This window comes from Catharus ustulatus, chromosome 1 (assembly GCF_009819885.2).
Source record: "Catharus ustulatus isolate bCatUst1 chromosome 1, bCatUst1.pri.v2, whole genome shotgun sequence".
Lineage (NCBI taxonomy): Eukaryota > Metazoa > Chordata > Aves > Passeriformes > Turdidae > Catharus > Catharus ustulatus.
This window is the reverse complement of record NC_046221.1, coordinates 44,598,724-44,611,438: the sequence shown is the minus strand read 5'-3', so window position 1 is coordinate 44,611,438 and position 12,715 is coordinate 44,598,724. Positions and strand designations below refer to the sequence as shown.

Below are 12,715 nucleotides of genomic sequence, written 5' to 3'. Positions count from 1 at the left end.
TCCTATAACACTGTTGTGTTTAAGCTTTTGTAGTTCCTGGGCTTTAATATCGTATTGTTTGATATTGCAAGCTGGTTTGGTGCCATTATATAAAAGAAGTTTGCCTATGCTGAAAAAAGCTTCTAATCCCTTTAGTTGAATAGAAAATCTGGAAAGCATGAACCTCAAAACTTGAATAGAAAGCCCAAATGAAATTTCTCTGAAAAGAAATCAGAATTTGAAAGGGTAATTCATTTTTGTAATGGTTGTGATTGATAATCCTGGTATTTCTAACACTCAAAAGCATTTTCACCTAGCCCTTTTTAATATCTCTTGAGCAGTTTCTGCTCTGATTATTTAAAAAATATGGTTAAAAAGTAGTGTTACTATATTTCTGTCTAATTTCCTGGGGAGAAATTTAAATAAATAAATACGTTACTGCCTGCACAAGAGCACAGGACCTCTTAACTGCAGCCCATAGGCGGTACATCTGATGGTGCAAGAAGCTAATTTGACAGGGCACAGCTGAGGAAATTCAGTTAAGAAAACAGGAACCAAGCATCTGTTTTGTTTGACTGTCTCAGAACTTTAAATGCTCCCTAAGCTTTGTTGCTTTGTTGGGTTCCTTGTCTCTCCATGACATTGGAAATGCTAACATGAAGGCTCCAAAAATTAAATCTAATCCATTCTGTATCTGTCATGCATATTGTTATATAAAAAGAGAGGAAACCATGGGATAAGACATACTTTTTTTTTAGTTGCAAATACTTTGTTTCATTTGCAATCAAATAAAGCTTCAGTAATTGAATATATCTTAGTTTTCAGATATTTTCTCTTGGTTTTCAATCCTTGACATACTTGTGTTTACATGCACTGTTCTACCAGTTATTTAAATAAAACTGTAAAAGTTGAGCTTAAGGATTAAAGAGAGAATAAGCTTTCTACTGCACAGCCTATTATGTTAAAGTTTTTTATTTAACTAGATTTGAGAAGTGGCAGTCAGCCCCACTCCCTTCCCTTCCCAAGCAACAGCTGTCAGCAGCAACCATTCAGGCTTGATACTGACCTACATGAAGAACTGTCAAAACACAGAAAGGTTTGGGTTGGAAGGAACTTTAAACATCATCTAGTTCCAAACTCCTTGCCATGGGTAGGGACAGCTTTCCCTAGACCAGGTTGCTCAGAGTCCCATCCAACCTGGCCATATCTGATATCTATGTCACAAAAAGTGCCTAAATGGAAAACAGTATTTCAGGAAGTGTACTACAATTCTGTTTTATTTAAAATGTCAGTGGTGTTAGATTTCTTCAGAAGATCATCTCAAACTTAGAGTCCAAAAATAAATAAGCATTGACCATTTAGATTAATACTTTCTCAACATACTAAAATTAGAATTTGAATAAATCATTAGGCAAGAGCTGCCACAGTCCATCAGCAGCTGGCTAAGTTCTATGATTTCTGTTTGGAAAACAGGACCTTTATGTTTTTGTGAAAAAGGCAAAAAGCTCTCCTTGCTTAGCCTAGTGGTTTCTTCAAGTGGTTTGTATTAGTTGCTGGTTTCTTATAGCAACACCAAAACCTGCTCATCTTAAAATGTGTCTATATAGATAGACATAGCATGTGCTTGAAAAATTGTCTGGTCATGTCTGACACAAAGCAGTGGAGACCTAGCCTATGACTGAAATAAAAGATGGTGATTCAAACAAGATGTTTATCTGAAGAGGCAAAACATTCAAGCTTTGATGCCACTGATCATAATTCAAGCAGAAAATCTGCTTTGGGTAAAAAACGAAGAATCTACACATCCTTGGAAAACTACATACAGTCCTGAGAGGAATTTCTATATGACTACAGGAGACAGTCTAGCACAAAGCCAAATTGGACCAAATGGGGATTTGTTCTGATGCAGTCTCTTAAATATTGATCTAAGTGAGCTTAGGAGAAGTGACAAAGAATGTGACAAAGAAGATACCTGAGCATCTCTACAAGTAGATGTAGAGTTTTCCAAATGAATTTGTGAACTGCAAGGAACAGTTAGATCATAGTAATTGTTTTGACCCAATGGATTTAAGTATAAAATATTAAACAATGTAATATCCATCAGCCCCATCAAAGTACTTTAGATTCTGGAGATACCACATCCCAGGGATACACAGCACTTGAAGCTTTTTGTGCCTCAGAATACAAGAGAAATGAAGAAAAATGTTTCATTAGAAAAATTAGTCAAGCCTCTGTTTAACCACAAAAATCAGAGTGCCTTAGTCATTCAAAGCAAGCAAGCATTTTTAAGGGTTATCTCAAATTTAGCATATACATTAGTTTTTACATACCAAAAAGTAAAAATACCACTGTTACTAAACAAAATTAACTAGACATGATAAAGCCATTACAACTTTTGAACTTTTCATTAATAGCTGTACTGATGTATTGATTTCTTAGCTGTCCTAGTAGTGAAATACTATGTCATTTGTAATACCCATGTATGTCATAGGGAACTTACACTGTAGACCTGAGGCACCTACACCAAATGTATCTTTAAGTACAGAAATCTTTAGAAAAGCAAAACAAAGCCAGAGTGCCTCTCTCTTCCTTTTTTTTTTTTTTGTTTTTGTAAGCCAGCAGTAGCGCTTGAACTATCACAGCCATAATAAAAGCATTATCACTGTTACAGCACTAACAACCACAGATCCCACCTCTCTCGAGAGAGACGTTTCTCCACAGTGAGACAGCATCACATCCAGCTAGAGTCGAATGCTAGAGCGGAATTACTTCCACCTGTGTGGAATGGGAGGTATTGTTCATCTCAGAGCAGAGATCAAGTGCCAGCTATTTCAGTGAAAGCTGCCAGATCTTTTACTGGATTAAATCATGTTCGTGTTCAGACCCTTTAGCTGCATCCTCAGGATCTCTTCTCCAGGCTAAGTAACAAGATGTCTGAAATTTTTCCCACTTGGAAGAGCTGATTCTTGCAAAAGTCATGAAATGTGTACTTTTAAATGCTTGTAGTCCTGTAATTGCAGGAACTGTGTGTCAAATATATATCAGATTCAATTACATTAATGTTGCTTGGCATGCAAGAATTACCTTTACAGACAAAGTTGAACAGTGCTAGTTTGATTCAGCTAATGTAGATTTTAAAGGACTTATTTCTTTATTTCAGTCTGACTGTATATGTAACAGAGAACTTCCACCTGTAAATTGTGCACAAGGACTATAACTTCTATTTAATCTGTATAAAGTCTCTTATAAGCATTTCTGACCACAAATTCAGAGTATGGGCTGACAACAGATAAATTATTCCAGATGTTAAATACAGATTGAAAGGTGGTACCTTGTATCCTATTTGCATGCAGCTTGTGAGCTTTTTTCTCCTTGATTAAAGACCCATCCTTTGTAAGCACTGTCTTCCTCAAAGATAGTGTTAAATCCTCAGTTACTTTCAGATAAGACCTTGACTTGAACAAAGTTGCCATTTTTGAGGAAGACTAAAGATAAGGTGAAAGAACAATGCACTAAACAAGCAATCATCTCATAAGCTGGTAGGAGGACATCCTCACAAGAGGATCTGTACTCTATTCCTACTCAGACCTTAGAAGGACCTACAAATCCTGCCCATCACGGTTAGAATAAAGATTTGAAGGAAAGACAGCTTAATGCCACTCAGCATGGACATTATTATCCAACTCTACTCTCAATTCAGTCACTGCTTTTTAAATTAATTTGATTGGTAAACTTGAGGAAGACAAATACTTTTTAATGGCAACAGCTCTCTCATGAGTAAGAGAATGTCCTGCCTGGTCTCCAGCAGTCTGGTGTCCTCTGGCTGACTTTTTAACTGATTGAACTGCATCAATCAATCACTACCAGGAATAGGAGTCAAGGATGTTCTCAGTTGCATTCTCCAGGATAGGCATTGGAAATTATTCTTTTGAATACTTGAGAGGTGCAAACACTGATAGGAGCTTTTCCAGTACACGAAGTATTGCTGATTATTCTCCTGTGCGTGATCTCTTTGATGTAATTCTGCTCTTAAAAGCACTTTTAATAGGATGTCTCCCCTCTTACCAACCAGCCTCATTTTCATTAAGTGTGTGGGTGTCTCACGTCTTTGAGACTCTCTATCCATGAGTTAGTTCTACAGTTACTGGAGGAAAGGGACAGATACAGCTCACTTCCTTCAGAAAAGAGGCTAAAAAAGGTTCTGCCAAAGCAGCTGTGTTAATTGTTAAAGAAACATACTCTCAATGCCAAGGACAATGTACAAATCACTTCATGCTGCCTCGGTTCCCAAAGCTCATTTGGTGGGCTCCCTAAAGATCAAAGCCTGATCCTTTAATTCTCCTACATAGAACCTCATTGATGGTATCACTCTTATGCATGAACTAATAGCTAGGGAAATTATTTTAGCATTCATCTTGTGGCTCGTGTGTAGCTGAGAAATAATTCTAAAGAAACACTGGCTGGAAAGGATGTAAGAAATGTCTGTTTACTTCTGGGATTCAGGAGGAAAGATGGTGGTTTCTCAGCACAAAATGATGGTTCTTCCATTTCCTTTAGTATTGGTCACACACCCTTTGGAAACTGATTGTGAATGAAAAAAGCATCCTGTAGTTTCTTCCAGGAAAAGATTTTATCTGGGTCCAGCTGAAATTTTCAACAGGAAGTCTAAGCTTTATGGCCATGTTTTGGAAAGAGGTAACCTTACAATACTCTTGAAAAGTAGTTTCCTCAAATGTTAATGAGATATATTGTAACTAGCAACAAAGGCAAAAGAAAATAATTTTTTGCTTTGCCAAATGAATTGAAAAATGACTTCAGAAAGGAAAGGAGATAATCCTGCCAGCATAAACACCATTAAACAAGCCACATACATGCCTTCTATTGTTTTTTATCTAAGCAGAGAGGCCGCTTAAACATGTTGAAATAATAGGCCCTTTATGTTTGACAAGAAAATAAGTGGCATGGTTCATTTCCTTGCTCAGACTGAATTAATATTAAAAACCTCATACCTTCAAAGAACCTTATCATAATAATTTTAATGGAAACATTCAATGTATAGAATTAGATAAGAATCGCTCTTTAAAAAATACATATTCCCCTAAGAAAGAGCAATAGAGGTCTAGATAAAAGCCTCATTTAACCAGAATTACATGCTAAACTCAACTGTGCTGTTAAAATGTCACTTGCTCTCAAAAAAACTCTACCATGTAGCCACAAAACACATTTTCATACCATTTCTGCAAGTCTTGTTAAAAAGCTTTCAGATTTCTTTGCTTTAGAACAGTCAAGTTTGAATTAAAAGTTAGAGAAAAATCTCAAAGATCATAAATAATTCCATTATTGGGTCATACTCATACTGCCTGAAGTCCATGCTCCTGGGCCTCATGTGTTCAGTAAGGAATGATTCCAGAAGGTGATCCAAGAAAAGAATAATTTCAATAAACTATTGAAATAGTCTTCTTATACCATATTGTATACCTGAAGCAAGGAAGTTTATCCTTCTTAGTATAAGTCTGGATGTTCTTATCTGTACGTATGTCCTTCTTATAATCTGTTTATGTTGTGGACTTCATGAAAATCCATGGTCATTTCCAGAATCTATCGTTTTTGAACAATATACGTTTATTTCCCAGCTTTAGTTTTTACTGAGATATTTGTTGCCTAATGCTTTTACTGATGATCAGTTTCTAAGCAACTGGTAAACAGGATTTTTTAGTTGTCAGTTTCCAGAGGAAATTGCAACTCATTAAAGTGAGCATGCAAAGCTAACCTCAGATTGTAGCCATTACACTTATTTTAATGTATTTCATTTAAAATGTTTGATCAGAGAACAAGTCTCCTAGGATGCATAAGTTTTCTGGAACATCACAGTGAACAGCAGTTCTTCAACAAGCCTCATTACATTCAGTGCACAATATCAAGCAATGTAAAGAGAATGAATAGTAGCACCACATTCAGTTCATTTTATATTGATAAAGCTTTGTGTCTCAGGACTAACATGCTAATAACCACATCAATGCTTGTTTTGATTAAGTGGATTTCTTCCAGCATTGTAAGCATCAATGCCAGAAATATATTGCACTAAGGATATTCACATCCATATGTAAGTGGAATGATTAAATTTAGCATCAAGTTACAGGTTGCTCTCTAATTCAATCTCTAATTCTCTCATTCAATTCCACCAATGAATGTTTAAGTTACAACTGGCCTGTACATCCTCTGAAGTTCTGCTGTCAGGACAAATCTTGAACAATTCGAAATTTTTTAGCCAACTAGCCCTGCATGCATCCTTTGCTTGAGATTTTTGCCTCTGTGACTGGACAAGTATCACTATGTGCCTCAGACAAAATATAGCTAAGATCTCTGGAACTTTAATGTAATGCCCACTGAGACCAGAAAAGGAAGAATAGTGAGAAAACAACAAAAACCCTCAAAGAAAAAAGCATTTATCTACTGGTAACATTTATTAAAAGACATTCAGTCAGTATTAAGAAAACCATCCCAAGGACTTACCCTACTAAATAAAATCCTACTGAATAAAAGCATGTGATCCTTAGAAATAAAGAACTTATTTTCAACACCATGCAGGGCAGCCTCCAGAGCAAAACTGCACTCTGTGTTTGTAGAGTCAAAGCAGCAAGTGTTACTATGTGCTATCAGCCCTGCCAACATCTGACAAACCCAAGGAGAATGAACACGATGTTTTTTTAAGCATGCAGTGCTTGAGCTGTTAGCCATTGTAAAAACATTAGGAGCAAGAAAGAAAATAATGAACATTACTGTACCAAAACAGGAAAAGCAGATTTCCCTCCCACCCACCCCCTGCCAGTTACAGCCCTGGTACTTTTTTTTTTTCTAAAATATATCACGGCAAAGGAATGTGTCTTTCTTTGCCTGACGACCTCTGATTTGGAGAAGTATGCTATTCAGCATCATTTAGCACACAGAGAACAAAGGAGTTTGACTGTTTCAAAGGAATGCAGAATTTCAGCTCTTGTTATAGAGTTCTTCTGAATGCTCATCACACAGCTTAATATCCAGCAGATATTGGATGAAAAGGAGCAGTAACTCATCAGAGATGGCCTCATTCCAGACTCACCCCTTCTCCCCCCACCCATGCTAAACAGTGTCCATTTCCTCATGAAACAGCAACAGCTTCTGATTACAATTCAGTTCTCCTGAGGATATTCATGTTGCATTTAAGTCAAGAAATCATGATCTACCAAAACATTTAAGAAATCAGCTTACAAGCCTTGCTACCAAGAATGCAGCCTTTTATTTAGCATAGATTTACATGGCAAAGGGCCCAAATACTGACCAGTGCCTACACCTGATCTCAGAAGAATGAAAATCTCTTAGCAAAGATGAAGCCCTTAGAGGACAGAGAATAGCATAGCATAAAGCTTATGGCTGAGAGAGGAGTTAAAAAAGGAAAAGTCTGGTTTATTTTATATACCTATTTAGGAATTAATTTTATCAAATATACCCCCCCTTAGCATAACAAGCAGATGCAAGACTATCTCAAATATAAAGAAGTTCAACAATTTTTTTACCCAGCTAGTATGTAGATGAGTGGTTCAAGATGAGCTGGAATTACACTGAAAACAACTCTTGACAGCAGGAAATACGGACTTCTGTGATCTTCAAGAGGCAGGTAATGACTACTTAAAGCTTCGTGGTCTCAGACCCCAATTGCTTTAAGTGTCCAGTAATTTCTTCAGAATCAAAAATTATTTGTTCTCAGAGCAAATTTTTTTCAAATTCACAGTGCTTTTATCAAATGCTAAATAGAACCATTACTCACAGATACTGACATTTAGAAAACAGTGCAGCTAAACTTGTGATCCTCCCCTTTAAGATATAGCTAGGGCATTCCCAGGATTACAATTGAAGTAGTTATTTTTTAAATTTGCTTTTACCTTTTCTTGAATCCTCTTGGCTTTCACTGTCGATACAAGTTTCCAAATCACATGGATAGGAAGCTTTATAAAACAGAAGACAGACTTATGCAGCAGATTATCCATAATTTAGGCAATTTCTCTTACTGTTTCCCTGTCTGGAGTTGTGAATGCATGTTTTCTGCCTCTTCCCAAAGACTCGTAGTCCTTGACTGTTGCACAATCCTTTTCTGCAGAGCAACTGGTGAAAATCAAAACATCAAATGCAGAGCCTCCAACAAATGACTAGTGTTAAAGTGCCACAAGGGCAGCATAAGCTGCAAGAGCTGAGGGGCAGTTCTACCAAATGCAAATCACTTCCTTGGCAGCCTGCTCAAACAGTTCTGGTAAGAACATTCTGCTGCAAAAATCAGGTAACAGTAACTAGGTCCTGATTTTTCCGACCCCTCCTAATGCCTGATGCCTCTTAAAGCTTAAAGCTTGTTCAGCTGCAGTAAAGACGTTAGAAAACTGCTGCTTCCAGCACATTCACCCCTCCTCCTCAAGCTGTATTTCGCCGACTGCACTGTCTGGTTTCACTTTTGTTTCACACACAATCCTGTTATGTGGATTTCAGTCAGATTAATGCTTTCTTTCATTCCCTGCTTTCTAAACTGGAACTGCAAGGCACAAGTTACAGAGTATAGCAGTGCAAGCTCAGATAAAGCTTAGCTTGCAACTGGGAGCTTTGCCTTGAATCTTACCTGCAAACTCATTTCCTTTCAAATCATTGCATTTGTTTTTATGATCCCTTCTCTACTTTGCACCTTTAATCAGCAGACAAGTATTTATCTGGATTTTGCAGTGAATGGAAAAGCAGCAAAGCATATTTCCATCAAATATCATCCTAAATTCTTGAGTTTCAGAGCTAAGGAAGTTTGGGTGGATGTCTCCCTCTCCCTTTTGTTGTTGTCGACCTTTTATGCAGAGAAGTCACAGAGCTGGGCTCTTATTACAGCAAAGCAAATCAGTCCTCCCTACAACTCCACAGCCATTAACTCCAAGTTTTTTAAGACTTTCCTAAGGTATGTTTCCATGCATAATAAATTATTTTAAGGTCACTCCCTACCCAAGTCAATTCCATGATTCTATTATTTAGACCTTGGCTAATACTACCCGATTTATCCTGAAGCTAAATACAGCTGCTAATGACTAACCAGTCAGAGAATACTATGTGCCTCCTGCACATCAACATTTGTGGGAGGCAAAAGAAATAATTTCTTTACCTTGTCAGCACTGTTTGTGGAAAGTGATCCATACGGTAAGGAAATAGTACTGCTTTGCAGGACTCGTCTCCTACTCCTCCTTTCTAGGTCTCACAGCATAAAAAAGTCTTTCAATGGATTCAGGAAAGAATCCAAGACACATTTACATGTTTGTTTTCAGTGTTAACTCATCCCACACTACTTGCCCATATCCCTCCCTTCAGGTTTGATGCTTGACACAGGCAAACATTCTGACATTTCAGGCTTGGAAATGTGCCTTCAACAAATCCTTTTTGTGTTCCTAAGTGACTGTTTGGCTGCTTATACTTCAGCCCATCTGTTTGGATGGCACCAAGCCTGCTTACAAGGTGATCTTCCTGTTTCACTTCCTATGGAGAGATGCCAGCCAATTTTGGGCTCTCGGCACAATACTTCTCCTGCCCTCACTTTGATACAAAGCCCTGCTGAGTCAGAAACACTGTTCTTGTGCTTTATAAAATTTGTTGGCACTTGTGTGACTTTGACCACCTGAGCAGCAGAGGAAGAAAACTGGAGTTGTCAGCACTGTAAATTGCCAAGTACACTCATTATTGTGAAGCCAGGGGGATGTTATGAAGATCAGTGACACATCCTAGCACGGGAATTTTAATTGCTCTGCAAAGCCAGGATCACCACAAACAGAAGGACAAGAATAGTAAAAGCAAAAACACAAGCCACAGGAATAAAAGAGTCAGGCAGGGGAAAACACTGAGCTCCACTTTGCTGTAGTGGTTTCTTTAAAATGACATAAACTAGGACATAATCTGTTTTGTACAACCTCAGACTTTTACCTAAAATCACAGTCTTATGTTTATGCCATTCCCTGCAAAATCACACCAGGTTGAAGATGCTCCTGTGCAAAGTTCTGAAGTGCATGACCAAGCTCTTCCAGAGGAATGGAGTACTGTAGGCTTGTTTCGGATTGGCCTAACAAGAGTGTTTCAGCAGGCGCTTGTATGCTTACCCCTTCTATGCTGCATATGGGTGCTTAGGGAGCACAAAGGGGGACAGCTGCAGTAATCCAGGTGGATGGAGCCTCAGAAGTGCAGGGCAACATCAGCTGGATGAGCCATACCTTGGCAAATACCAGAATTTTACATTTCCTTGATTAGCACCTAAAGTCTTTATTGAAACAGATAGAAAGATTTCTTAACTAGGAAAAATTTGCACTGTCAAGAGTAAATCAGTGGGTACATATCACAAATGTTCTTCCTCCCTCCACCCTGTTTAAGAAAAGCAGTAACAAGCCAAGAGAAGCAAAGACAAGCTTTCAACAAACACTATCAGCTGTCAGAATGCTTTAGTTTAAGGGTTTTAGTGGAAAAGACTCCTTTCTCTGGTGTAAAATAATGTGACAAAATTTACAAACATGTTCTGACACCTGAAAGAACAGTTTCTTGTGCCCTGCATTTTTACTAAAGAAATCCCCTCACTTCTCATGCCTGATATGTTTAAAAGAAAATGGAAGAAATTTAAACATTTTGACTATGCCTAGGAATTAATCAAGTTTATACTAAAATAATGATCTTGTACGTGCTCAGAAAACAGCAAACAACAGAAACTAAACTTCTCAGTTCTGGCCTGGCAACTATCCAGTATCAACAAGGATAGCACTAATCTATTTGTTCAACTAATTCTTGTGGTATCAGTCAAGGCAAATTGAACATCTCCCACATGCACTTAGACAACCCCTGCCCTGTATTACAAGTTTCTCTAATGACAGTAATAAAATATATCACTAACAGCCAAAATCCACAAGCAGCATCCAGATCTTGTATAATAGTAGCAAATAATTATCTTTTTGCTGAGTGAACAAAACCTGCACCAAAACAGAGATATGTATGCATCTGCTTAGGTATATGTGTATAATTATATAGATGTAGGTACTATTTGTATACACAATATCCCCACCCTGAAAACACATTTAAGGAACTGGCGAACAAACATAGACTTTGTCCTACTACTCAGTGCAAGCTGCTGGCAGCAGGACAGGCAGCAATGTACAATTCTTGCTCATTGTGAGCTGCTCAATTGTCTTCTCTGACCATCTTGGTATCTCAGCCAGACACCTTTGCCCTCTAAAGCCTTTCATTGCAAAGTTCCTCTATTCCAAGAAAGCCACAGCATTTAGGTTCTTGAAGTATATCCTATATATATAAAGGCAGTATTGCCTTTTGGCTTTGTTTGCTGTCAGAACAAGAACTTGCTTCTTCCCCCATCTCCCCCCACCTCACTGCTTTGATAAATAACAGTAAGTCCAGCAGAACTGTTACTCCAAGATTTTGAACTGATCTAATTTTCAACTAATTTCTAATTTTTGAGCAGGATTTATTAGTTCAATTCTAGTTAAAACCTGATCCAGTTCCTTTCTTAAAATTTCAAATGATGCAAACTCGGTCTTTGATATGCATCACTAATTAATTTAGATTTTCTAGGATTTTAATGCTTCAATTTTAGTTCCATGTCCAGTAACCACCTCTTGAGTCAAAAAATGACATGATTATACTGGAGTATGTCCAGAAAAAAGCCATTAAGGTGAGTAAGGGACTGGAATATCTATTATAGGAGGAGAAACTGAGAGAACTAGAACTGTTTAGTCTGGAGAAAGGCAGACTCAGGGGGATCTTCTTAATATGCATAAATACCTGAGAGGCTGAAACGAAGGAGGAGGAGCCTGACTTCTCAGCAGTGCCCTGTCCTGGAGAAAATGGGCAGAAACTGATATGCAGAAAGCTCCATCTAAATATAATTATTTGTTTATTAGACCAATTACAGTGATGAAACATTGAAACCTGCTGCTAGAGAGGTCGACGAGCCTTCAGCTGTGGACAAGTTTAAAGTCTTGCAATCAGTCTTGAGCAGTTTGCTCTTTCTGACTTCGCTTTGAGCATGATTTCCAAATAGTCCCTTCCAACCTCAGCTATTCTATAATTCTGTGCAATTACAAGCTAGCACTATAAAAAAGCCCTAAGGATATGCAAATGGCATCATTAATTCTGTGTAAAAGTAAGTGCTTTTTAAAGAAAGATGATACAGTTAAAGAAATGTCACCAGTAAACTGATTCCCAAATATATAGATTCATTGCTGGTGCAGTGCCAGAAAATAATATTTCAATTTATTGCAAGAAAATTTGCCTGAGTTTCCAGAATGCTTCTCAAACGTAATACAGCACTCTTGTGTAGAGGGATTCACGCAGATATCAAATAACTACATATACTACAAGTCTGGTTGCCAATACCTTACTTGAAACTGTTGGACCAGATAACTGGTCCACAATTCCTCCTAGATGCTGAAGTATTTTCCAACTTTTTTCTACCTCTCCCAAATATGCATTTCTTCCTTAATTCCCAAGAATACAAAGCCATGAGGAGAAACAGGCTGCAATGGTACTTCTGCTGTACCAGGGCTTCAATCTAGATGATGTCACTCCTAGAAAACAGAGACCTCAGGTGTAAAATAAAGCTCAAAACCCAGCACCCATTTCTTAAAACTTCTTCCCTTGGATATGATCTTCACCTTCACCTGATTTACCCTGCTCAGTCAGAAGACCATGT

At 37.8% G+C, this 12,715-nt stretch overlaps 1 protein-coding gene across 2 annotated transcripts in view; it reads right to left on the bottom strand.

Annotated features, from left to right (window-relative positions):
* ATP2C1 (ATPase secretory pathway Ca2+ transporting 1) overlaps positions 1–8,378 on the bottom strand; it is a 67,078-nt gene extending 58,700 nt beyond the window's left edge. The window contains exon 1 of one of the 2 annotated variants that reach the window (XM_033052823.2): positions 7,899–8,378. In XM_033052823.2, the coding sequence (XP_032908714.1) occupies positions 7,899–8,003 (105 nt within the window). In that variant the 5' untranslated portion in view covers positions 8,004–8,378. The remainder of the gene's footprint in view (positions 1–7,898) is intronic. The other variant, XM_033052849.2, reaches the window with a different exon arrangement.
* Between the last annotated feature and the right edge of the window lie 4,337 nt (positions 8,379–12,715).